The sequence below is a fragment of the Myotis myotis genome, unplaced genomic scaffold (assembly GCF_014108235.1).
Source record: "Myotis myotis isolate mMyoMyo1 unplaced genomic scaffold, mMyoMyo1.p scaffold_m19_p_2, whole genome shotgun sequence".
Taxonomy (NCBI): Eukaryota; Metazoa; Chordata; class Mammalia; order Chiroptera; family Vespertilionidae; genus Myotis; species Myotis myotis.
In genome coordinates this window covers 166,543,565-166,567,432 of record NW_023416324.1, presented here as the reverse complement: position 1 = coordinate 166,567,432, position 23,868 = coordinate 166,543,565, and the positions used below count along the sequence as shown (strand labels likewise).

The 23,868-nt window shown below is 40.6% G+C and overlaps 1 protein-coding gene across 2 annotated transcripts; it reads left to right on the top strand.

Moving 5' to 3' along the window:
- Positions 1 to 1,507: 1,507 nt before the first annotated feature.
- PLAAT1 (phospholipase A and acyltransferase 1) lies at positions 1,508 to 22,720 on the top strand. Of its 2 annotated transcripts, none has more exons than XM_036347025.1 (4): positions 1,508 to 1,598; positions 9,894 to 10,029; positions 14,132 to 14,400; positions 22,451 to 22,720. In XM_036347025.1, exons 2-4 carry the CDS (start codon positions 9,894 to 9,896, stop codon positions 22,550 to 22,552), a joined length of 507 nt encoding a protein of 168 aa, XP_036202918.1. In that variant the 5' UTR covers positions 1,508 to 1,598; the 3' UTR covers positions 22,553 to 22,720. The 2 variants fall into 2 exon arrangements, with proteins under 2 accessions (XP_036202918.1, XP_036202919.1); XM_036347026.1 differs by lacking the exon at positions 1,508 to 1,598 and adding an exon at positions 2,496 to 2,573.
- The last annotated feature ends 1,148 nt before the right edge of the window (positions 22,721 to 23,868 follow it).

Sequence of the window (23,868 nt, the reverse complement as noted above, 5' to 3'; positions counted from 1 at the left end):
GCTTTTACTGGAATGTGGACTTTATTTATTCAACATCAAACGTGACTCAGTCATCTCTTTTGTGGTTATTTCAATGTTTCAACCTATCACCCCAACTAGGCAGAGTGCCACCCAGGTGGTGCTTCCTTTAGTGTAAGAGCCAAAAGAGCAGGAACTTGTTGTTAGGTTGTAACCTAACATCTCCTCTCATCACATACCATGTGCATTCCTTGCGATCCCAGAATTACAACTCTAGATTCAGACAAATTTGGCTATTCCTGCATGAGACTAATTCCTCATTCTTTCTGAATGGAAATGTTAGTTCTGTGCTCTTCATCCATAGAGTACCTATGAGTGATTAACTACCTCTCCAATCTATAGAAATGGGGGAGCTCAGAGCTCTCCCGAACTACGAAGCTTTGTCTGTTTCTCCTACAAATTCCATTCAGGCATCAAACTGGAGTCACTCTTAATCAAATGCATTTTATCTATACCTGGCAGGGATCTAGGAGTAAAAATACAAGATTTATTTCATTTTAATTCTACTGTGATGCATTTAGTCACAAATACCCCAAAATGAAAAGACAATTTATCATTTTGCCCTGACTGAGCTACCTTTCTCGGTTGACATTCATGAATCCATAATATAGGGAAGAGACTGGATGATTAAGTGCCCGATTAGAGAAAAACAGATTAACCTGGCAAACATAATAAATTTAGCTCATAAGCAGGATGGCTTTATAAGTGCTCACAGTAACTCTCCTGTATAAAATCATGAACCACTTCCTTCAGTGATGACTACACTGAAACGGTTGGGGTACACAAAGCAAATGCATGTTTCTGGCTTTCTCTTTGAGACATTAAAAGGGTATTGAAAAGCATGTCCGATTCAATCTAGAACCAAAACTGTATTAAATAGGGAACGTGGAAGAAAAATAGAAACTCATATAAAACGAAGCTACAACCTCTCAAGTGTTCTAGTTTCCACTTTGCCAATAATTGTATCTAGATCCCACATGCTTTCTATGTCTTTCTAAAGATGCCAAAAGCCACGCAGATACACCCTTAACCTTCATAACAGAACCTGATTCCTTTATAAAAGCTGCTGCCATTTTTAGGTAGGTCTCTCTCATTGCAACAAAACACATAAAATTAGCAAGCTATTTCAGCCTTTGAATTAGAACGGGGGAAAGAATCTTTCCTTTTAGCTGAGATTCCATTTACATCAGAGTGAAAATCTAGGTTGTGACTTATTTGCAGAGAAGTCCTGTGCAGTGCTCCAAAACGCGCTCTTAGCCAGCAGCCTGCCAGGCGTCCTTACTTAGCTGCTGAGTGTGTCTGGCCTCCCTTTCTGAGCACTGAGGAAAAGGATACTCTCCATGGCCCAGCTTTATTTTTAAACTCATGGCCCTATTCCTGGAGGCCTCTGCTGGCCTACCTGGCCTGAGAGGCAGTCAGGCCCTGCTCTGTCACATGCACCCAAGTCACACTGAATAGGGGACTTGCTCTGCTTGTCTATCCAGAAGCCGGCTGCTGTTAGGGACAGGGCAGGGAGGTGGGAAGGGGAATGAGCTGCCGGAGAGAGTCTTGTCTCTGATGAAGGCCCCATCCAGAGCCAGGTAAATTTCCCCCTGGGGAAACTGGTACCTGGAGGTCTAGGGGAACAGGGGCCTCCACATCCTTCCTTTCTGCTTTCTCCTTTCTCCCCCTATCCCAATCTGAAGTTGATTTTAAGTTGGATGGTGGTGACAGGAAGGGGTCCAAAGGGAGCAGGGTCCCTGTGTGTCCTCACAGCCTGTGGGTGCTGGATCAGCTGACAAGCACATCGCTGGGAGGGTTGGTTTTTTTTGTTTGTTTTTTTTGGTTTTTTTTTAGGGAGGGTTTTTTAAGGCCAGTCCTTCCTCCCACCTTTGCTGAGTCAAAGGCTGCAATGTTTAATGTTTTCTTTGGGCGCAGGGACCGGGATTTTTCCAGGTTTTTTCCACAGGCATGAAGGAGTTTGTGGAGAGCTAGAAGGGGCGTACTTCTAGTGGGTGTAGTGTATTCGTGGTGCACACGAGCATTTGTGGGCTCAAGAAGACGAGTTAACTTTATAACCTCAGCTATCATAGTCACCGGAATGTCCCAGTGGCCCGGAGGGGTGTCATTGGTTAGGTAGGGCGCCAGGGCTGCGTTTTAACCCCTGGGTTGGTGGCTATCTGTGCGTGCGGAGGGAGGTGTGGCATCAGTGCTCCTGGGATGAGGAGGACGCGGCAAGAGTGTGGGGTGGCGGGGTGGCTGGCTGTGAGGGGGGCCATTGACGCAAGGAAGGGGGTGTCCTGCTGTGTCGCTGGCACCTCGGGGTCTCCACGCGGCGGGGGTGGGGAGGGGGGAGGGGTCTCCACGCGGTGCGGCGGGGGGGAGGGGGGGGCGGGCAGAGACTGGCGTTGGCGCCGGAGGTGGCCCTGGGTTGGTAGTCGGCTGCTGTTGCCTTGACCTACCAGGAGCAGACGGAGTCCGCCCACAGCCCGTTAGCAGGAGGGCAGGAGCTGTGAGGCCAGCTACCCTAGGATCCCTGCAACTGCCACCGTGGGGGAAAGCCGACCTGCCTAAGAGTGAGCTGTGCTGGGGACAGGGAGGGAGGGCCTCCAGGTTCACAGACAAACTTGTTTGAGGCAACTATAATGGGAGGGGCTCCAGAGAGAGCGTCTACTTTATTTATTTATTTATTTATTTACTTACTTACTTACTTACAAATGGGAGAACAGAGTTCTTCGGGAAAGAGTCACTTCTCCAAGTCACACTCCATTCAGTGGCAGAACCGGGACTAGAAACCGGGTCTGGCTTACCAAGGTTTTTAAGCACACGGTCCTCACCAAAGTGGAGATGAATAATAATACAAGTGATTATTATTATAAAAGATTAGGTTTTGGAAATATGGATGGTGCATTCAGGACCGTGACTATGATTTAGTGCCTGGAACCCCAGCCGCTCTGTCCTCCTGGCGGAGCAACTCCTCCCTCCTTCATCAACCACTCTGGGCAGTTATCTGTGGCAGGCTCTCAGCAGGGGACTGGGGGATAGAGACAAACAGGAAGCAGCCCTCCAACTCCAGCAGAAGACACAATCCTCAGACACCAGGACCTGATGCAGGCAGCGGAAACGCAATGGGCACCTGATACAGGGCTCTGTGCAAACTCGGAGGAAATTCTGGCTGACTGGGGGGAAACTCAGGGAGGGAGTGGCATCTGGCCTGATCTCAGAGTGAGCCATTTGGAACTGGGCAGTGCATTCCAGGTAGGAAGGTCAGTATGAGCAACCAAACTCCAGGTGAGTGTGAGGAATGAGGAAGGTTTGCTTTGCCTAGAACACAGGGATAAGAAGCTCACAGTTATAGAGGGCACAATTGGGGTGTCGGTAGTGGGGAGCTTTGGGGGGATTCCAAGCAGAGAATGAGAGTGCAGTGGGTGCAGAGGGTCACCTGGTTGGAAGGTGAACCCTCAGCTAGAGTGAAGATGTTGGGCCAGGGATCCCTGCAGCTCTGAGCGTCTGTGAATGAGCCAGTCTGGGAGCACAAGGCTTCACGGAGCCATCGCAGTGTAGCCGGGCTGTGGATGAAAAACGCCGCTGGAGTGGGAAAGGGCCCAAATTGAACTGGGAGACTGTTGGGCTCTAGGGGTAGCTTGTGATGGTGTTTCTGACTTCCATAGCATTCTTGGGAGTAGTTTGTGAAAAAGTGCTCTTGGTATTCCTGTAACATAGGTGGCCTCACGGACAGGAGCAGCAGTTAATCAGCCTGTCTCTCTCTGTGCATTGGGCAGTTACTTTCTTTGATGCATCCCCAGGGACCAACATGGAGCTATAACCAGGGCAGCCTGTTTCGGCAGTTGAAAGGGGAAATTGGCTGTACAAAGATTACAGACCTACCTTCCTGCCATTCTTTATTATAAACTCGTCAAACAATTCTGTGCAGATGAACTGTTCAAAAGAAGTATTTTTACTTTAAAGGTCAGACACAGTGCAGTAGAGGACTTTATAAATGCATCTTTAATTGGTTCTGTGTTATCACTTATGAAACACTACATTACATACTTGTACGTGAATGAAATGGGGAGGAGGATCCAGGAGGATCCAGATAAATCAAATTACCCAAACCAGACACGTTATAGGCACTTCCCTAAGGTCTATAATGCCTGAGTCTGGGCAAGGCTCTATTGTCATCACTCACTGGTTCCACATATGAATGTTTAGAAACTTTGCACGTTCTTATATGAAATATATATTTTGTGTGCTTTGTGGCTTCTCTATCTGATGGGGTATTTGGGAAGAGGGACAAGATGAAATATAGCAATTCCTTTGGTGAATGATGTTAATCAGGTATAAAACAGAAACATGCAGTCTGGAATAAGAAGACAGACCTGGAACTGAAATCTAATTCTGTCCCTCACTACCTGTGTGACTTTGGGTGTGACACTTAACTCATCTGAGTCTCCGAGTCTTCACCTGTAAAATGGTGGTCATAACAATCAGCTGACAGTTGTAGCAGCGTGTGAGGAGGGATGCTGAAATGTCAGCCAGGGAGGCCGTATAGCGTGCATGGGAGAAGCAGTCAGGATAGGAGCCTGACCTTGGAGGTAGGCTAATCTGAGTCCAGCTGTGGGTTCTGCTCTTTCCCGCTGTGTGATTTTGGATGAGTTCCTGAACTGCTGTGCACATCAGGAAATGATTATATCTATTTTGTGATGTTGATTTGAGGATTACATCTAGCACAGTTTCTGGAAAATAGAATGAGAGAATGTTACAGGTGAAAGGGACCTTAGAAGGCCTCATTACCCTAATGCCCCCTCCTCCCACCCCTGCCAAGGAAATTTTATTTTTATCAACCCTGACTGTGCTTAAATATTCCCAGTGACAGAACCTGCTATCTACACAAGGTACTCCATTTCATTATTGAATCATCTTCAAGGAAAGAAAATATTATTAACATATGGCTTAAAACTGCCTTTGTGTAACTTCCACATATTGGTTCTCTTCTGTGCTCTATTTAAAAAAAAAAAAAAAAAGCATTGGTCTTTAAAAAAAATTATATATATATATATATATATATTTAATTTTGAGGTAAGTGTAGATTCATATGCAGTTGTAAGAAATACTACAGAGAGATTCACTGACCTTTGTCCAGTTTCCTCAATGGTAACAACTTGCAGAATTGCAATACAAAATCACAACCAGGAGATTGACATTGACCCAATGGAGATGCAGTACATTTCCATCACCACTAGAATCTCTCATGTTGCCTTTTTATAGCCACACCCACTTCCCTCTCATCCTTTTTGTTCTCTATTTCTATAATTTTGTCATTTTGAAAATGTTATACAAATAGAATCATACATTATGTAATCTTTAGCATTGGCTTTTTTTTTCACTCAGCATAGTTCTGTAGAGATTTATCCAGGTCCTTGAAGGTATCAATAGCTTGTTCTTTTTTATTTCTTAGTAGTAGTATTCCAGAGTATGGCTGTACCATTCACCTACTGAAGGTCATCTAGATTTTTTCCAGTTTTTGGCTATTATGAATAAGCTGCTATAAATATTTGTGTGAAGATGAGTCTTCATTGTCTTCAGTCTCTGGGGTAAATGGCTAGGAGTGCAGTTTCTGGATCATTTGGGAGAAGGTCAGGGGAGGGCAGGAGCAGGGTGAAGGGGGTTAACGGGTAAAAAGGGGACATCTGTAATACTTTCAACAATAAAGATTAAAAAAAAAGAAACTGAGGGACTTCTTCCAGAGTGACTGTACCATTTTATATTCTCACCAGCAATTAATGAGTGACCCAATTATCCTGCATCCTTGCCAGCATTTCGTGGCCAATATTTTTTACTTGAGCTATTGTGATAGGTGTGTAGTTACCTCACCATGGTTTTCATCTGCATTCCCATAACAGCTAGTGACTTACCTGACATATGTGTCTTCTTTGATAAAATGTGCCTTTGTGTATATTGCTTAAGTTCTAATTATATTCTTTGCTTTCTTATTCCTGAGTTTTGAGAGTTCATTATATGATCTTCATATGAGTCCTTTCTTGGATATATGATTTGTAAATATTTTCTCCCACTCCGTAGTTTGTCTTTTTGTCCATTTCACAGACCTTTGGCAGTGCAAAAGTTTTAAATTTTGAGCACATCCAATTGTCAGTCTTTCCTTTTATGGGTAGTACTTTTGGTACCAAGTCTAAGAACTCTGTGCTGACCCTAGATCCTGAGAATTTTCTCTGGTGTGGTTTTTGTTTATGCTTTATAGTTTTACATTTTACATTTAAGTTTATGATCCATTTTGAATCACTTTTTGTATAAGGTGTGAGACTTAGTTTGAGGTTCGCACCCCCCCTCCCCAGTGAAAGTCCAATTGCTCCAGCAAAATGATGTGTTAAAAATCTTTTGGAAAATAGTATATAACCTTGGGCAAGACAAATTACCTTCCTGGTTCTGTTTCCTCTGTCTTACAAGTGAGGGGGTTGCATTCGGACTAGATAAGTGTCATTCAGGATCCATTCCTGAAAGTGGAAGGTCTGGGGTCGCAAGAGCCTCAGGAGCAGGAACAGTAAGGAGCAGATGGGGCCCCTCCCTGGCTTCACCCAGGGCAGGGCTGCTTTTCATGTTTAGGTTTTTGATGGTCTCTCTGATGTTTGATTTGATAAGGGCCCCACTCCTAAAACCAAGCTTGAAGAGCACTGAGTCAGGTAATATCTGAAGTGTCTTTCCAACTGTTCGGTGTCAGAAATCACTTTCCCTTTAATGTTAGCCTTCAGGCTCTTCTCTCCGTTTCTTGAGAATGTACTTATATGAAATGTTTTTCTTGTTATCCTGTCATCCCTCTTTATAAATATGACAGGCTTCATGAAATCAATGAAGTCACATTTCATAAACCAGTTTACAAGGTATATGTCAGAATTTAAAATGTGTTAAATATATTAACATTTTGCAGTGGAATCATCCATTCTAAAGAATTATCGTGGCTGAAAGAGAGGATAAGGAACTAAAATCACATGTAAGCCATGGACCCATCTTTCAACCTTTACAAACAGCCGGACCTCTCCTACCATACACCTGCCTACCTCTTGCCAGTTCACAAAGTACTTGCAATAGCTTTCAGCCAGTTCATGAAAGGTTATTTGCAACAGCTTGTCTTAGGCTTTCTTATGCCTGCCTTCAGAGTGACGAAACTGAGATTCAGACAATTTGGATGACTTTCCCAAAGTAATAGAACTAGCAAGTAAAAGACCTAAGACAAGAGCTCATATTTTTAACACCTCGTCTAGTTATTCTCCCATATATATATATTTTTATCCTCACTCAAGGATATTTTTTCCATTGCTTTTTAGAGAGAGTGGAAATGAGGGACAGAGTAAGGGAGAGAGAAAGAGAGAGAGAAAGAGGGAGAGAGAGGAAGAGAAAGAGAGAGAGAGGAGAGAGAGAAACATTGAAACATCGATATGAAAGAGACAAATTGAGCCGTTGCCTCCTGCATGAGCAGCTACTGGGGTAGGGGTTCAAACTTACAACTCAGGTATGTGCCCTTGACTGGGAATCGAACCCACCACTCTTGGGTGCATGGGCCGAAACTCTAACCACTGAGCCCCACTGGCCAGGGCTCTCCTTTATATTTTATAATGTAAAGATTTAGTGGGTATTTTTAAAAAGTTGGCATTTTCTATGGTCACTTAAAAAAATGTAAAATGGGTTAATAACAAATGAACTCAAATAGTTTTAGTTTTTTTTAAAAAAAATAGAGTTAATTGAGATAGTGCATTTGAAAAAAAAAGGTTACACTACAAAGTGCTGTTTAAATGATGGTTATTATTGTGAGCTTGGCTAGGTCTCTGCATTCTAGAAGGCAGCTGTGTGTGCTTGCTGATTCCTATTCATTGGAAATGTGTTTGTTTATATCATAGTATATTATCTATTTTTCCTTTTAGTACCCACGTGGCCACATTGGGAACTGCCATATTAAAAAGGCTCAAACATATTTGACAGGGTGGTTAGACTTAATGATTTCCATAAAGTTGTTTTTAATAGTTATTTTTCAACAGATGGACAGTTTCTATGGGCCACGTTCATGTGCCAGTGTGATGATTGAAGTTTTCAACAGATGGCATACAAATACTTGGGAAAACACCCTCCCAATATTAACTGCTGTAAAAAAGACTTTGAGAGTGCCAGGAAAATAATGGTTTGTCTTCTGAGTCCTTAGCTGATGCTATTATGATTATAATTTTGATGATTTGGAAGTTTCCCTTTCTGGCACTTGGATTTATTTTGTAAACGAGTGTACACATCTATGTTAGATGATGAGGAACACTGTTGTCAATTAGATGTTCAACATGGATTTCACGTTAAATCTCCTTTTGATTTTTGAACAATGTTTGTAACTTCCTCTTGTTGAGTCATTAGACTTCTGTGCCATAGATAGAAATGTTAACCTTCCATAAAAATAAACTTAAGAGACATATGTTCTTTCTGAAAAGTATTGATTTACAAGGAAAAAAATCTGGTCAAACTTAGACTTTTCAGACATGTTCATCATTATGATGAGTTCCTCAACCTTCCAAATTACCCCACTTCAAAGCTGACCACCTTGTACTGGTTCTGGAATCAGTAAGTGAAGAATCAGACAGTAAGCAGGGCAATGGTGGGGAGGGGAGAAATCTTGGTCATTGTTGTTGTCACAGTGACAAAGGGCATTCACTGTTATGCAGTGGGTAGCGGCCAGCGTGCCTAGACAGGCACAGCATAGTTCGGCACGAGGGGTAAATATCCTGTATCCTATTAGATGCCTGAATATCTGACTGGACACTCATCCAAGCCTAGAACTTATGTCTGCTTAAATTAACTCAAAAGTAAGTTTTGCAGTACAGTATTTTTTTTTTTGCACAGAATATTAGTAGCCTCCCGTACCTCTTTGATTTTATTATGCTGCTATATGAAAGACCTCTCATCGTCTGCTTTTCAATCCTGACTTTTTCATGTTCAGAAAGTGCAAGAACATAGATACTTTATTATGTCTTTTTGTGTAGTTATTTACATAGTAAAACAGATATTGATATAAATGTCCTTCCTGTTTCTATTCCAAACATGGCATCATATTAATGTTTTTGATAATTTTGTCTGTAGGTAAATAATATTATCTGCAAATTTTTGCACTTAAAGAGAATTATAAGATGCTTATTATAACAAAGGGGCCCTGGGGTTGATCAGGAAGAAAAGCATTGCAACAAGCAATTAAGCAATAGCAGACAAAGTCTTTCTCCTCTTGTCCATTTGTGCACACATAGTTCGGTGTTGGAATCATTCAAAGAAGCAGACCAGGGCATGAGTCTAAGTCTATACATATATATATATATATATATATATATATATATATATATATATATATATATATATTATTGGTCATTGTTATTGTCACGGTGACAAAGGGCATTCACTGTTATGCAGTGGGTAGCGGCCAGCATGCCTAGACAGGCACAGCATAGTTCGGCACTATATATAATATATAATATATATATATATATATATATAATTGATTTTTTACAGAGAGGAAGGGAGAAGGATAGAAAGTTAGAAACATCGATGAAGAAGGATAGAAAGTTAGAAACATCGATGAGAGAGAAACATTGACCAGCCGCCTCCTGCACATCTCCTACTGGGGATGTGCCTGCAACCAAGGTACATGCCCTTGACCGGAATCGAACCTGAGACCTTTCAGTCCGCAGGCCGACGCTCTATCCACTGAGCCAAACCGGTCTGGCTGTGAGTCTAAGTCTTTAATAAGGAGTGTGATCCCAATAAATTCTGTCTCCCATTGCTTCTATGGAAGTCTTAAACTGATTTTCTTTGGTCAAGTCATGTTGGCTAGATTTTCTTTATGTCTGTCATTACAGATGGCGGTGAGTGACTTTAGTTTGACCTACCCTGGCAACCCCCAGCCAGGGGACTTGATTGAAGTGTTTCGTCCTGGCTATCAGCACTGGGCCCTGTACTTGGGTGATGGTTACGTTATCAACTTAACACCGCTGGGTAAGGTTTGTTTCCAGCAGCTCCTGGGAGCTTTATAGTTTGTTGTTTGTTTGTTTTTTATTACCAGAAAAAATATCATAAAATTAAATAAACTACAATATAGAAAGCAGGTAAATGTAGCTGATCTAGGTTTAGGGAAGAACATTTTAAGACCGAAGTGGCATTGAAAAAATCACAGAGGCCAATTCACATTGAAATGTAAACCTTCTGGTTAAAAAAAGAAAAACACAATTAAAAAGTAAATAATCACCTGGGAAAAATATTTGCCACAACCATGACAAGAGTCACTGTTTTTTATATAGCATACAGATTAATTTCTCAATTCCTTTAACATTTATTTATAGATTACTCAATATGTGTCAAATGCTATTCTAGATGCTGGATATACATAAACCAGTCCCTGCATGGTGTAGTTTATATTCTAGAGGAGTTGGGGGGAAGAGAGAGAGAGAACAGAGCACAATGTAAGAATAAAGATAAGTAAAGGTAAATAATATGGAGAAAATAAATCATAGCAGCAGAACAGAAGTGGCAGGGGACAGGGGTACTGTGATTGTAAGTGAGGTGGTCAGGAACATCTCATGAGAAGTGACGTTTCTGAACTTGAAGGAGGGGAGAAAACTGAGCAGATTATATTTGGGAAAAGAGTATTTCAGGCCAAGTGGACAGAAAACCCCCCAATCTCCCAAAAAACAATTAGGTGAAGAATTATGAACAATTTGCAGAAGGAGGAAGCAACAGCTAACACCCATCTTTAAAGGTTTTAACTTTTTAGTCATCTAAGAATTGTCAAATAAAATGACAGATTTTATGCCTATCACATTAGCACAGGTTAAAAAACGGCAACAATCATTGTTGATAAGGGTACAATGAAATGAAAACAAAGATATTGCTGATAGAAATATAAGTTGATAAGCTAATTCACGAAAACAATTTAATGAGATGTGCTAAGAGTCTTAAAAGAGTTCCTATGCTCTTACCCTATAATTGTACTTCTATGAACCTGTTCATGGGAAATATCTAAAAGAGATAAATGTAACATTTCTGTATAAGGGTGTTCATGTCTACCTCACTTATAATGGTTTAAAAAAAATAGACAATGACTTAACATTCAATAGGAAAATGGTTAAACAAATTACTATTTAGCCGCAAAATATTAGGCATCTGTGTTTTGGCAGGATTCTTTAGTTGCAAGTAACAGAAATAAAACTCAAATTAGCTTAAACAAAAAGATAACTCATTTTTTCACTAAGGGAAACTATAGAAAGGGTAGAGATGGTGCTGGCCCCAGGACTGCCTACAATGAGAGGTTTGAACACTATTAAGACTCTATCTAACATCTGTATTTTTTTCTATTTGTTGTCTTCATTCTCTCAGGCTTTGTCTCTCTAAGGCAGGGGTCCTCAAACTTTTTAAACAGGGGACCAGTTCACTGTCCCTCAGACCGTTGGAGGGCTGGACTATAGTTTAAAAAAATACTATGAACAAATTCCTATGCATACTGCACATATCTTATTTTGAAGTAAAAAAAACAAACGGGAACAAATACAATATTTGTATTTGCATGTGGCCTGCGGGTTATAGTTTGAGGACCCCTGCTCTAAGGAGTGGAACTGATGACCATCAGCATCCTTAGACTCTCATTCTTATAATCTGGTGACCCAACAGAAGAGATAGCTAATCCTTGTCTGTTGCGGTTAGAAGAATCATGGAGAATGACTCTAATTCATTCAGTGGGCGTCCCATACCCATTGCTGGACCATCACTATGCCCAGGACAATGGGATGCTCGTTGGCCTACATAGAGTTTTTTCCATAAAGAAAGAGCAGTGAAGGGATGAGGTGCTAAATAGCCAAAAACTATCCTATATAATAAAAGGCTAATATGCAAATTGACTGAACAGCAGAACAACCAGTCGCTATGAGGCACACTGGCCACCAGGGGACAGACGCTCAATGCAGGAGCTGCCCCTTGGTGCACTTCTGCAGGGGGTGCGCTGCTCAGCCAGAAGCCCTGAGCGGGGCTCACAGCTGGCAAGCACAGCGCAGTGGTGGGAGCCTCTCCTGCTTCCATGGCAGTGCTAAGGATGTCCAACTTGCCAGTCGGACATCCCCCGAGAGGGCACAGGTCAGGCTGTGAGACCACCCCTCAGTGCACAAAATTTGTGCACTGGGCCTCTAGTAGCCACTATAAAAGCCATTAAAAAGATCACATTTCTGGACATGTTTAATTGTATGAGAGATGATCCTCATATAATATTTATTTGAGAATTCTAGATTAAAATGTAACATGCAATATAAAACCCAATTTGAAACACACACACACACACACACACATATATATATATATATACACACACACACAGATACACACACCCATGAATACACACAGATACATGCACCTTTATATTGTGTTAAAAAAGATTTAAGCACATAAAAATAATAGCAGTTATTTCTAGGTGGCAGGATGGTGGAATATTTATATTTACATGTTTATGCTGTATTTTCTGCATTTTCTACATGTTTATAAATGAGCACAAATTAATTTATTAGGAAAAATATGTGCAGATAAATAACCTGTTGTATTTTTTCCTTAAAAATACCTTTTAAGAAAAGTGTTGATATGGCTAAATCTTACTTTCTTGAAGTAGTTTTTGCGATATTTTGAGATAGTTGCTTTTTGTTCTAGAATATTGAAAATGGAAATGATAAATAAAATGACATTTATGATACAGAGCTGCTAGTTTCTGCAGAGTTGGGGATTAACACTTAGCAACTTTTTATGTTATTCCTGCAATGTTCACATCTGGGAAATAATATGAGATTTTGGTGCTGTTTCTTTATTGTCATGTCATAAGTTTCATATTGATGTGGTCCAAACACTGAGCAATGATTATATAGACTGAAATTCAATTCCCATTTATGTTGTTAACTACTCATGTGATATTTTGCAAGTCAATTTAGCTCTCCAAGCATCAATCTCCTCATCTGCAAATTGATTACATCAGACTAGTAAAAAAAAAGTTTTATAATTCTAAGTAGAATATGTTGTAAGTGTAAGAACTTTCAATGTGTAAGATTTGGAAATGCTGCTCCAATGAATAGGAGCTTGGTAGATAGGAAAAAGGAGGAGCAGGAAAGAAAGTTTGCTTTTAGTCATTACTAAAAGGAAAAGTATCTAAGCGCTGGTTATACAGACCTTCCCTCTCATGATTTATTGGAACAATAGCCAAGCATAGCATCTTGGACAGATGAAGAGAGACCGGAGTCTGGAGGTAGAGCTAAACGCTGAGGAATTGCCTGTCCAGCCTCGGACACTGACTATGACAGGCCAGGATACAAATGTCTCTGGCAGTCTAGGCAAATGCTAACCCATAGAGGCAGCTAAGACGTAGTGACAGGGCATGAGGCCTTATAACAGGTGGTGAAGCCACAGCCTGAGGCCACATGTAGCAGATAGTGCATACTAGGTCAGGTTCAGGTTCAGGACTTAGTTTCTTGGCCAAAGAAACTGACAAAACAAAAGCAGTAACTCCAGCTGACCTCAGTTCACCCATCAGAGGAATGGGGTAACTGTGCAAGTTTTAAATTGGACCCAAATTAAAGCATAGTTGAAAGAATAAGTGTAAAATTGAGGTAAGGATAAGGAATGCCGCTTAGACACCCTACTAATCATAATGCACTACTGCTCAAGCCCAAAAATATTAGCTGGGAAGGGCTCACATGCTGAAAAAGAGCCCGCTTTACAGAAAACATGGGCAATGGTCCCATCTGAACTATGTCAGAGACAGGGACCAAGATCTCTAATAATGCTACCAAGTGATAGAGAATTTATTACTCAAGAAGGGGTACTTACCCAATTTACTCTCGGGGAGATGTAAATTTTCCAAAGTCGTCTTGCATTCTCAATCATACATTATTGAATAAGTGTGTTGTTAAATTACAATGAGTGCCTAGGCTGGTAAGTTAAGTGATTTCTGGTTTGATGATACATTTGGAACAGAGATGGGTTCAGTTACCCCAGCACTTTCAAAGTCTTTAGATGGCATGGAAGTTCACTGGGCAGAGTCACTGCAGCTTGCTAACCAGAATTCTCCTTATAGAGGGTGGCATTCCTGCATCATTTACAAGCGCCAAGTCTGTATTCAGCAGAAAGGCCCTGGTGAAGATGCAGCTCTTGAAGGATGTTGCAGGCAATGACACATATAGAATAAACAATAAATATGATGAAACATACCCCCCTCTCCCCATGGAAGAAGTCATGCAACGGTCAGAGTTTGTTATTGGACAGGAGGTGGAGTATGACGTACTGGTCAACAACTGTGAGCATTTTGTGACTTTGCTTCGCTATGGAGAAGGAGTTTCAGAGCAGGTGAGTTTTCTTTAAGATATAAGAGTTTCTTATATTGGGGGAAAAGGTAACTATTGATTATGAGAAGGTTCCCAGGCCTCATACAAAATGACAAGAACACTGAAGGACCAAGAAGGGAATTGAGTTGTCCAAGGTCATGCAGCAAGTTAATGACCAAACTGAGACTAAACATGGATATTATAAATTTGGGGTAGAAGGGATTTGAAGCAGAATCAAGACCATAGCTTTCTGTTCGTTTATTGCCTTTTGTCTTTTAGAATCCACCCCCCTTCCCCATTACCCCACCATGCAGCAGTCTTAAACCAGTAAGCTTATATACTGAAAATAATATGCTGGAAAGATTGTTGACTTTTTTGAGTGGAAGTTAATTTACCAAAAACAGATGGTAATTCTAATATTCTTTTTCATTAGCTGACAGAGGCCAACTGATGACATATCTTGGTGGGTTTGTAAAATGTTTTCTATCTCTTTGTAATGCTAATTTCAAAGAGATTTTGTGCTTTTAAATAGATTTTTTGATTCATAGAGTTTTTGGATTATTTTTAATGGAGTAATTGACCTTTTTTTTATTGTTTAAAGTATTGCATATGCCTCCTTTCCCGGCCACTCAGGGCAAGCCCCCACTGCCCCAGTGCCTATGTCCATTGGTTATGCTAATATGCATGCATACAAGTTCTTTGGTTTAGCTCTAACCACCCCCCTTCCCTCTCTCTGAGGTTGGATGGTCTGTTCAGTGCTACTTTGTCTCTGAATCTATTATTCTTCATCAGTTTATGTTGATCATTATATCCCATATCTGAATGAGATAATGTGATATTTATCTTTCTCCGACTGGCTTATTTCCCTTGGCATAATGCTCTCCAGTTCCATCCATGCTGTTGCAAATGGTAAAAGTTCCTTCTTTCTTTATAGCAGTGTAGTATTCCATTGTGTAGATCTACCACAGTTTCCTAATCCACTCATCTGTTGATGGGCACTTAGGCTGTTTCCAAATCTTAGCTATTGGAAATTGTGTTGCTATGAACATATGGGTGCATATATCCTTTTCGATTGGTGTTTCTGGTTTTTTGGGATAGAGTCCTAGAAGTGGGATTACTGAGTCAAATGGGAGTTCCATTTTTAACTTTTTGAGGAAACTCCATACTGTTTTCCACAGTGGCTGCACCAGTCTGCATTCCCACCAGCAGTGAACAGGGGCTCCTTTTTCTCCACATCCTCGCCAACACTTGTTGTTTGTTGATTTGTTGATGATAGTCATTCTGACAGGTGTGAGATGGTACCTCATTGTTGTTTTGGTTTGCATCTCTCGGATGATTAGTGACTTTGAGCATGTCTTCATATGTCTCTTAGCCTTCTGTATGTCCTCTTTTGAAAAGTGTCTATTTAGGTCCTTTGCCCATTTTTTGATTGGATTGTTTATCTTTTTTTTTTTTTTTTTTTTTGCTAAGTTGTATGAGTTCCCTGTAAATTTTGAAATTTAAACTCTTATCTGAAGTAGCATTGGCAAATATGTTCTCTCATGCAGTGGGCTTTCTTGTTGTTTTGTTGATGGTTTCTTAGAAAACCCCAAAGACTCCATCAAAAACCTACTAGACTTAATAAATGAATGAATTCAGCAATGTAGCAGGATACAAAATTAAGACGCAAAAATCTATGGCTTTCTTATATAACAATAATGAAATCACAGAAAGAGAAACTAAAGAAAACAACCCCATTTACCATTGCACCAAAAAAATTAAGGTACCTAAGTTTATTCCTTAACTAAAGGGGTAAAAGACCTGTACTCGGAAAACTACAGGACATTGAAAAAAAGATAGAGGAAGACATAAACAAATGGAAGAACATATTGTGTTCACGGATTGATAGAATCAACATCATTAAAATGTCCATACTACCCAAAACAACTTATACTTTCAATACAATCCCCATTAAAATACCAATGGCATATTTCACAGATCTAGAACAAACTCTCCAAAAATTCATCTAGAATAAAAAAAGACCCCAAATAGCCACAGCAATCCTGAGAAAGAAGAACAAAGTTGGAGGAATCACAATATAAGATATCAAGCTATATTACCAAGCCACAGTTCTCAAGATCTTATTTTTAAAGTAGCTAACAACTTTGTCATTTACCTCCACTATTTTGTAGTATGGCAGCTTTCCAACTAAAAGTATGCTTGATTCAATTGCTTTTTCTACCTATCATCCCACCAACTCAATTCCATCACTGATATTTTAGCCTAAAGATTTTTTAAAGTGTAGAGAATCCTCTATAATAAAGAGGTAATATGCAAATTAACCCTTACACCTTCACAAGATGGCTGCCTATGATCAGGCCGGCGGGGGTGGGGGTATGGGGGGAGGGGCAATTGGGTAAGACCAGGCTGGCAGGGGGGGAAGTAAGAGATGACCAGGCTGGCAGGGGGGAGGGGGGTCAGTTAGGGGCAACCAGGCTGGTGGGGAGGGGTGCAGTTGGGGGTGACCAGGTTGGCAGGGGAATAGTTGGGGACTATTAGGCTGGCAGTGGGGCAGTGAGGGGCAACTAGGCTGGTGAGGGGCAGTTGTGAGTGACCAGGCCAGCAGCAGGGGGCAGTTAGGGGTGACCAGGCAGGCAGGCAGGTGAGTGATTAGGAGCCAGCGGTCCAGGATTGTGAGAGGGATGTCTGACTGCCGGCTTAGGCCCAATCCCTGGGATCGGCCTAAACCGGCAGTCAGACATCCCCCAAGGTGTCCCAGATTGGAAAGGGTGCAGGCTGGGCTGAGGGGACCCCCCGTGTACGAATTTTGTGCACTGGGCTTCTAGTGAATACATAAAGGCTTCCAGTATCTTGCAATGATGGGCCAGTTATATAAACATCTATTCTAAGGAAGGAGGTTAAAATTCTTCTGATGGAAACTGAGGAAAATGGGAGGTGAAAAATAAGAAAGGATACATTTGTTTTCATTAGGAAGTGATTTCATTGGAAATTCATTTTTAATTTAGAAAATACATTAACGTAATGAATGTACTACTCACATGGAATTATAAATTTTTTCTGAGCTAGAACACAGAGTATATATACACAATTCACCTTTCATACCCTCAATCAAGACCCATAAAAATCAGTCATCCCTTAACAATCAGTAGAACTCTTCTCTAACAAGTTCTGATGAAGATGGTGCAGTGACAACCTTAAGAACCCACCTTAGCTTTGGAATTCTGCTGACCTGAGATAGAACTCCATTTTTATCACTTAGCTGGGTGACTTGAGGCTCATTGTTTATCAGTTTCCTAATTTATAAATTGAGGTTGTTTTGTAAATTATAGGAGATATTTGAAATATCTTAGCATTATGTATCATTTTATTATTTTTCCTATCACCATTTATCCCCTCTATGCCCTCTTCCACCTGCCCCCCCCCTCTCAATCACCACACTGTTGTCCATGTCCATGGGTTCTCTCTCTCTCTTTTTTCTTTCTTAGCATTCGGTATTGCTTATCATCAATCCTAAGGAATGCTGGATATTATTAATTGCACTATTTAGGAATTTTATAGATTTTTCTTGGCACTCTTTAGTAAAATATCTGCTGATCTAAGAGGAAATACAACACTTGAATTATTTTTGTTATTGTCAATAATTAATAGTATTATTACTAGTAATAGCTAGTATTAGATTAGAGTTTTGGATCCCCTTAAGGCTTATGGGTCTTGACATTAGAACAGTTTTCTTGGGGAATGGCTGTGTATTCCCTCCAATTAAAAACGACAACATTGTAGATGCATTTTAAAAAGATGAGAAAGGTAGGTAGGATATGGCCCTATTTTTTTTCTAATTTGTACTTTTCCGTATTTTTTTAAAAAATTAATAGGCTTTATTTTTTAGAGCAGTTTTAGGTTCACAGCAAAATTGAGCAGAAAGTATAGAGTCCTTATATCTCCCCGCCCATCACCCATACATAGCCTTCCCCACCATCCATCCCCCACATCAGTGTGGTATATGTGTCACAAATGATGAGCCAAGATTTGTACATCATTATCCACCAAAGTCTATAGTGACAGAAAGCAGAATGTGTCACCCCCAAATATATCACTTTGGCATAAAGATTATTTTGAGCTGAAGGCATTGAGAAGAAGCAGATACACAAAAATCCCTTTCCCCTATTTGCCTAAAAGCAAGACATAAATTTTCACAGGTGTCCCTCCTCCTCTCTCTAGTAGGAAGGACAAAACTTAATCACTGGGACAACCTGTGGTTAAGGTAAGACATTTATCAGCCAGGAGGGGGCATCAGAGGAATCTGTATGACAAACTTTACTGACTAGCCACTATTTATTTACCATTAGTTTCTCATGAGTTGACTTTCCTACAGTTAGGCTTCTCCTTGGAAGCCTAAAACCGCTTTCCTTTGTCCTATCATTTATCTACAAATGTCTGCTCTTTGTTGAAAATGGTATACAAGCTTGAATTCTTAGCCACACCTTTGAGTTACCCTTCTCTAAGGTTCTCATGTATATATGAGATGTATATGTCAATATACTGCGTTTTTCTCTTGTCTTTTATAACCTGTCTTTTATTACAGTGGCTCATCTGAGAACCAAAGATGGGTAAAGGAAACATTTTCCTCCTATAAAAATAGTTTACATTAGGGTTCTCTCTTCCTGTTGTATATTCTACAGAATTTGGCAAATTATGTCATTAGAGTATCATACAGAATACTTTCCCTGTCCTAAAGTTTTCTGTGCTCTAGGCCTATTCACCCCTCCTCCACTTAAACTTCTGGTAACCACTGATCTTTTTACTGTTAAAATATGCATTTAAAATTCCTTCATGTCTTTTCATAGTTTGAGAGCTTATTTCTTTTCATCACTAAGTAATATTCCATTATCTGGATGTATATTCACCTACTGAAGGGCATTTTGGTAACTTCCAAGTTTAAGCAACGATGAATAAAGCTGCTATAAATAGATTTTGTGTGGATTTTGTGTGGATGTCTTTGTCAGCTTGGGCCGCTGTAACAAAATACCATAGTCTGGGTTGTTTAAACAAGACCTTTATTTCTTAGAGTTCTGGAGGCTTTTGCAGGTTTTTGGGTGGGTATAAGTTTTCAACTCCTTTGGGTAAATACCAAGGAGCATGATTGCTGGGTTGTCTGCTAAGAATATGTTTAGGTTTGTAAGAAACCACCAAATTGCCTTCTGAAGTGGCTGTGCCATTTTTCATTCCACATTCTCACCAGCACCTCGTATGCAGTGTTTTGGAATTTAGTCATTCTAATAGGTGCATAGTGGTATCTCATCTTAATTTGCCGTGGCATGAATCCGTATGATGCTCAGCATCTTTTCATATGCTTATCATCTGCATATCATATTTGGTGATGTGTCATTTGAGATCATTTGCCCGTTTTTAATTGGGTTGCTTGCTTATTTCCTTATTGAGTTTTAAGAGTTCATTGCATATTTTGGATAAGAATCTTTATCAGATTTGTCTTTTGCAAAAGTTTTCTCCCAGTCTGTGGCTTTTCTTTTCTATATTTTTTAAAATTTCTGATATCAACATTTCTCGCTGTTGTGCTGGAACAACTAATAAAATGTGTCTGTTTCTGTGGGAGATGGAAGACCCTTGAATAGGCCTGGACAAGGGGAGACACAGCACAACCTGACTGTACTGCACTACCCAGTACCGCAGCCTGAGGGTCCCCGGGAAGAGGCTACTCAATCAAGTCTGCAGCCATCTGGGATCCAGCTACAGTGTGTCTGACATAGCGCTCCAGACTCAGCTAAGGTTTCAGTGGGCACATACAGATCCTCAGAATGAGGCCTTTACTGTGGCCCACAGACAGAGAGCCCTATAAGGCCGATGTTTGCTGAGTCAGGTTTGGTGATTTTATAATCAATCCTAAGTAAGCCATAAAGTAAAAGCTCTTGTTCGTGTGGTTCACCGAGAACAGCCCTTGATGTTATAGCCTCACAGATCAGATCCCATTATATGCAACTCCAAGGGATTGTCCAAATTCCATGGGATTTTGCCATCTAGACTGCAACTTGAAATAAGTGTTTGGGATTTGGGAAAACGTGTGCACTGATGGAAGTGGCTTTAGTATTATTGTGTCTGGCCTGTGCAATCTTTGGTTTAGGATCAACTTGCCTGTCCCCTCCCCAGGCCTCTTAGGTTTATGGGATTTCTCTCACATCTTGTGTTTCTAAGTGGCTGAAGAATACCCAGTGAGTTAAGTCTGCATCTAGCTGGGCCACCCCCTACCCACAGGACCTTGAGTGTTTCCAGGGCTGGACCCTACGGCCATTTGACACCTCTGTTTAAAGACACAGAAGGCACTTTTCTGTTTTTGCATTGTCGGCCACATTTTCCTGTATTAAGCCTTCAGGGGAGCTCAGCATCTGCCTGGAATTGTAGGAAGGTTGGGCTTGATTTATCTTTGATTATTGATATTGTCTTGTGTCTTGTATCTCTCCCTGCCCCTTTTTGCAACCCAGGTGCTATGTGAGTAACTGTAAGCTTCTGGCTCTCTCCTGGGAAATAACTTAGGTAGCGACTAATTAAAAATTACAAATAAAATAAATAAACCAAACAAACAAAATTAGAATTATAAACTAAAATATGATTTGTCTGTTGTTTGCCAGTGCCATTCTCCCTGGCAATTGGGGAAGGTGGCAGATCAGGGGGTTACTATCTTAGGCCTTGTCCCTGCAGCCCACCGGATGGTGACAGGAAGGGTCTATCATTACACTCCTTTCCTGGCCAGGGCTCTTTCTGCCCATTACCAGCAGGGTGGCCCAGTTAGGGAGGCAGCCTGTGTCAGTAACATGGGGGTGGCAGGCTCACAGGATGGGTGAGGGGGGCCTGGGGCCAGACAGAGGGCATGCGCAAATGTGAGCTGAGTCAGGCTTTCCCGGATTGGGGCAGGCCTCCAGAGTCCCTTGGGAAAAAGGTTTTGCTTTGTGTGGGAGCCTGATCCTTAAATTCTAGAGAACACCTGTTGTTTCCAGAATACCTGATACAGAAGTATCTGGATGTGACCGTTGGGTCATAAAATTGTACTCAAACCCATGCAGATGGAAGGCAATACCAGTCAATTACCATGAAAACCATGAATATTCATTAGATCCCTCATGATGATGATGATTAATACCCTTAAAGCTATAACTGTCTGAACTCTTTTATGGACAATTGAGCTTGAGAATGGTTTATTTTAGTTTGTCTACATGGGAAATTAATTTTTGACATGATAATTAACATTACTATTGATTTCTTTTCAAGTTTATCAGAATACAAATGGAATCTACCAAATAAGAGCTTACAGATATTTAGCTCAGATCACATCCCTGAATTATTTTGCTAACAAACATTCTTAAGTCAGGGAAAACACCTCCCCCCCCCCCCCCACACACACACACAAACACACACACACACTATTCACCATGGTATAGATCCAACCAAACCAGTGTGTGTTTATGGGGTGGGATTGTGTAAAAGGTGAACACAGTGTTCAAGAGTCAACTTATAGCTAAGTCTGGCCTTATGACCTTGAGCAAATCACTTTTAACTTCTCAAATTTTGCAAAACATGAGTAATGATTGGTAAGGATTGTGATCATGGGTTATGTGTGTGTGTGTGTGTGTTTATCTATATATTTTTCATAATTATAAAAATTACAAATTCCATCTTCATACAAAATTTAAATTTTGCATTGAGCTTTAAATTTATTCACTGTACATTAAGATGGGTCTTCAGTTTAAGAAGCAACCAAAGCCTGACCGGAATGGCCAAGTGGTTGAGCATCGACCTATGAACCAGGAGGTCACGGTTCAATTCCCAGTCAGGGCACATGCCCGGGTTGTGGGCTTGATTCCCAGTGGGGGGCTTGTAGGAGGCAGTCAATAGATGATTCTCTCCCATCACTGATGTTTCTATCTTTCTCTCCCTCTCTCTTCCTCTCTGGAAATCAATAAAAAAATATTTTTTAAAAAAGAAGAAACCTAAAGCTTGGGTTTAGGATACTGAGATGCCTTTAGAATAAAATGTGTTTTTGTTTGCTTGTCGTTTCTTTATAGGCCAACAGAGCAATAAGCACCATTGGGTTAGTGACAGCTGCTGCTGGAGCCTTCTCATTCCTGGGCTTGTTTTCAAAAAGACAAAGAGCGAAATACTATTAACAATTTACTGAAGAGATATTGGGACTGAAGAAATCTGTGAGGCGAGGGTGGGGGAAGGGGAGGAAACACCCTGGGATAAATACTTATTTTCAATGCATCATTATTGTTTCAAACTCCAATGATGGATGGCGGGCTCTTTAATAAATTGCGTACTGATATTATCTCATCATTGAGCTAAGGAAATTTTTCTTCCTACTAGCATAGATTTTTCTGTGGCAGTTTGGACAAGAATCAGTAACCTTTTTAGTGATCCAGCAGAGGATCTTAACAAAATCACATTATTTTTTATCTTATACTATAAATATAAGTTTCCTTTTCCCTGAGGGTGGCTATTTTGTATTTGCCAGAAGGAAGAAGAACAGATTATATGTGATTTTGAAAAAAATGAGAATACCTCCAAATTGTTAGGGTTGACATCTAAATTCATACTCCTTTTCTGATCAGAAAAGAAATTGGGAAATTCAGCATTTGGCTAGGTAGATTGAGGAATTTTGATTAACAAGCCATTTGAGGGTGCACACTTATCCTTTGCTCCTGCATGGATGGGTGGGAAAGGGGGCTTTTGCTCCACTGTTTCAGATCCAGTGATTTCCCTGGAAATGACTCATTTATCAGAAGTCTGTGACAAACAAGAATAGGCTGTTACTTTTACCTACTTTGTTCCCTGTGGATTTTGAAGTATTTCAAGGATTTTAACCTAGAAAGAGATCATTAAAGTAGGTGTAAGGGGCCATATTTAGAAAACAATATCCCATATTACTTTTTTAAGGTTTTTATTGTAAGTCAAGGAGCATTGTGATTTTATTCTTGCATTTTATTGATTATGTGTTGAATGAAACAAATTACTTTTAATACTTTTCTAGTAGAATTCTTGTTTGCAGCATGTGGTGAAAAATGGTTGCAGGTCTCTATACCCTAAGATTTTATTGGACATTGTAGCATAGCACTGCTTTACAAAACACACAAGCAGCCAATGACATCATGGCATTAGATACAGGAAAAGTTCAAGTAAACACTGAGGGTGAGTGCCATAAAGGAACTAGGAATCTATACTAATGAAAGGGTAATATACTAATTGGACTGGATATACCAGACATTTTCCGGACATCCTTTCACACAAAGCCACGGTGGCAGGGGCCAAGGCAGAGGCAGTTAGGGGTGATCAGGCCAGCAGGGGAGCAGTTAGGGGCATCAGGCAAGCAGGCAGAGGTGGTTAGGGGCAATCAGGCAGGCAGGCAGAGGTGGTTAGGTGCTATCAGGGAGGCAGGCAGGTGAGTGATTAGGAGTCAGTGGTCCTGGATTGCGAGAGGGTACAG

Excerpts from the sequence above, each read along its gene's own strand:
- PLAAT1 (XM_036347025.1), top strand. The coding sequence starts at position 9,894 with ATGGCGGTGAGTGACTTTAGTTTGACCTACCCTGGCAACCCCCAGCCA. Across the intron at positions 10,030-14,131 it reads TATCAACTTAACACCGCTGG|AGGGTGGCATTCCTGCATCA; the intron begins GTAAGGTTTGTT and ends TTCTCCTTATAG. Across the intron at positions 14,401-22,450 it reads GAGAAGGAGTTTCAGAGCAG|GCCAACAGAGCAATAAGCAC; the intron begins GTGAGTTTTCTT and ends GTTTCTTTATAG.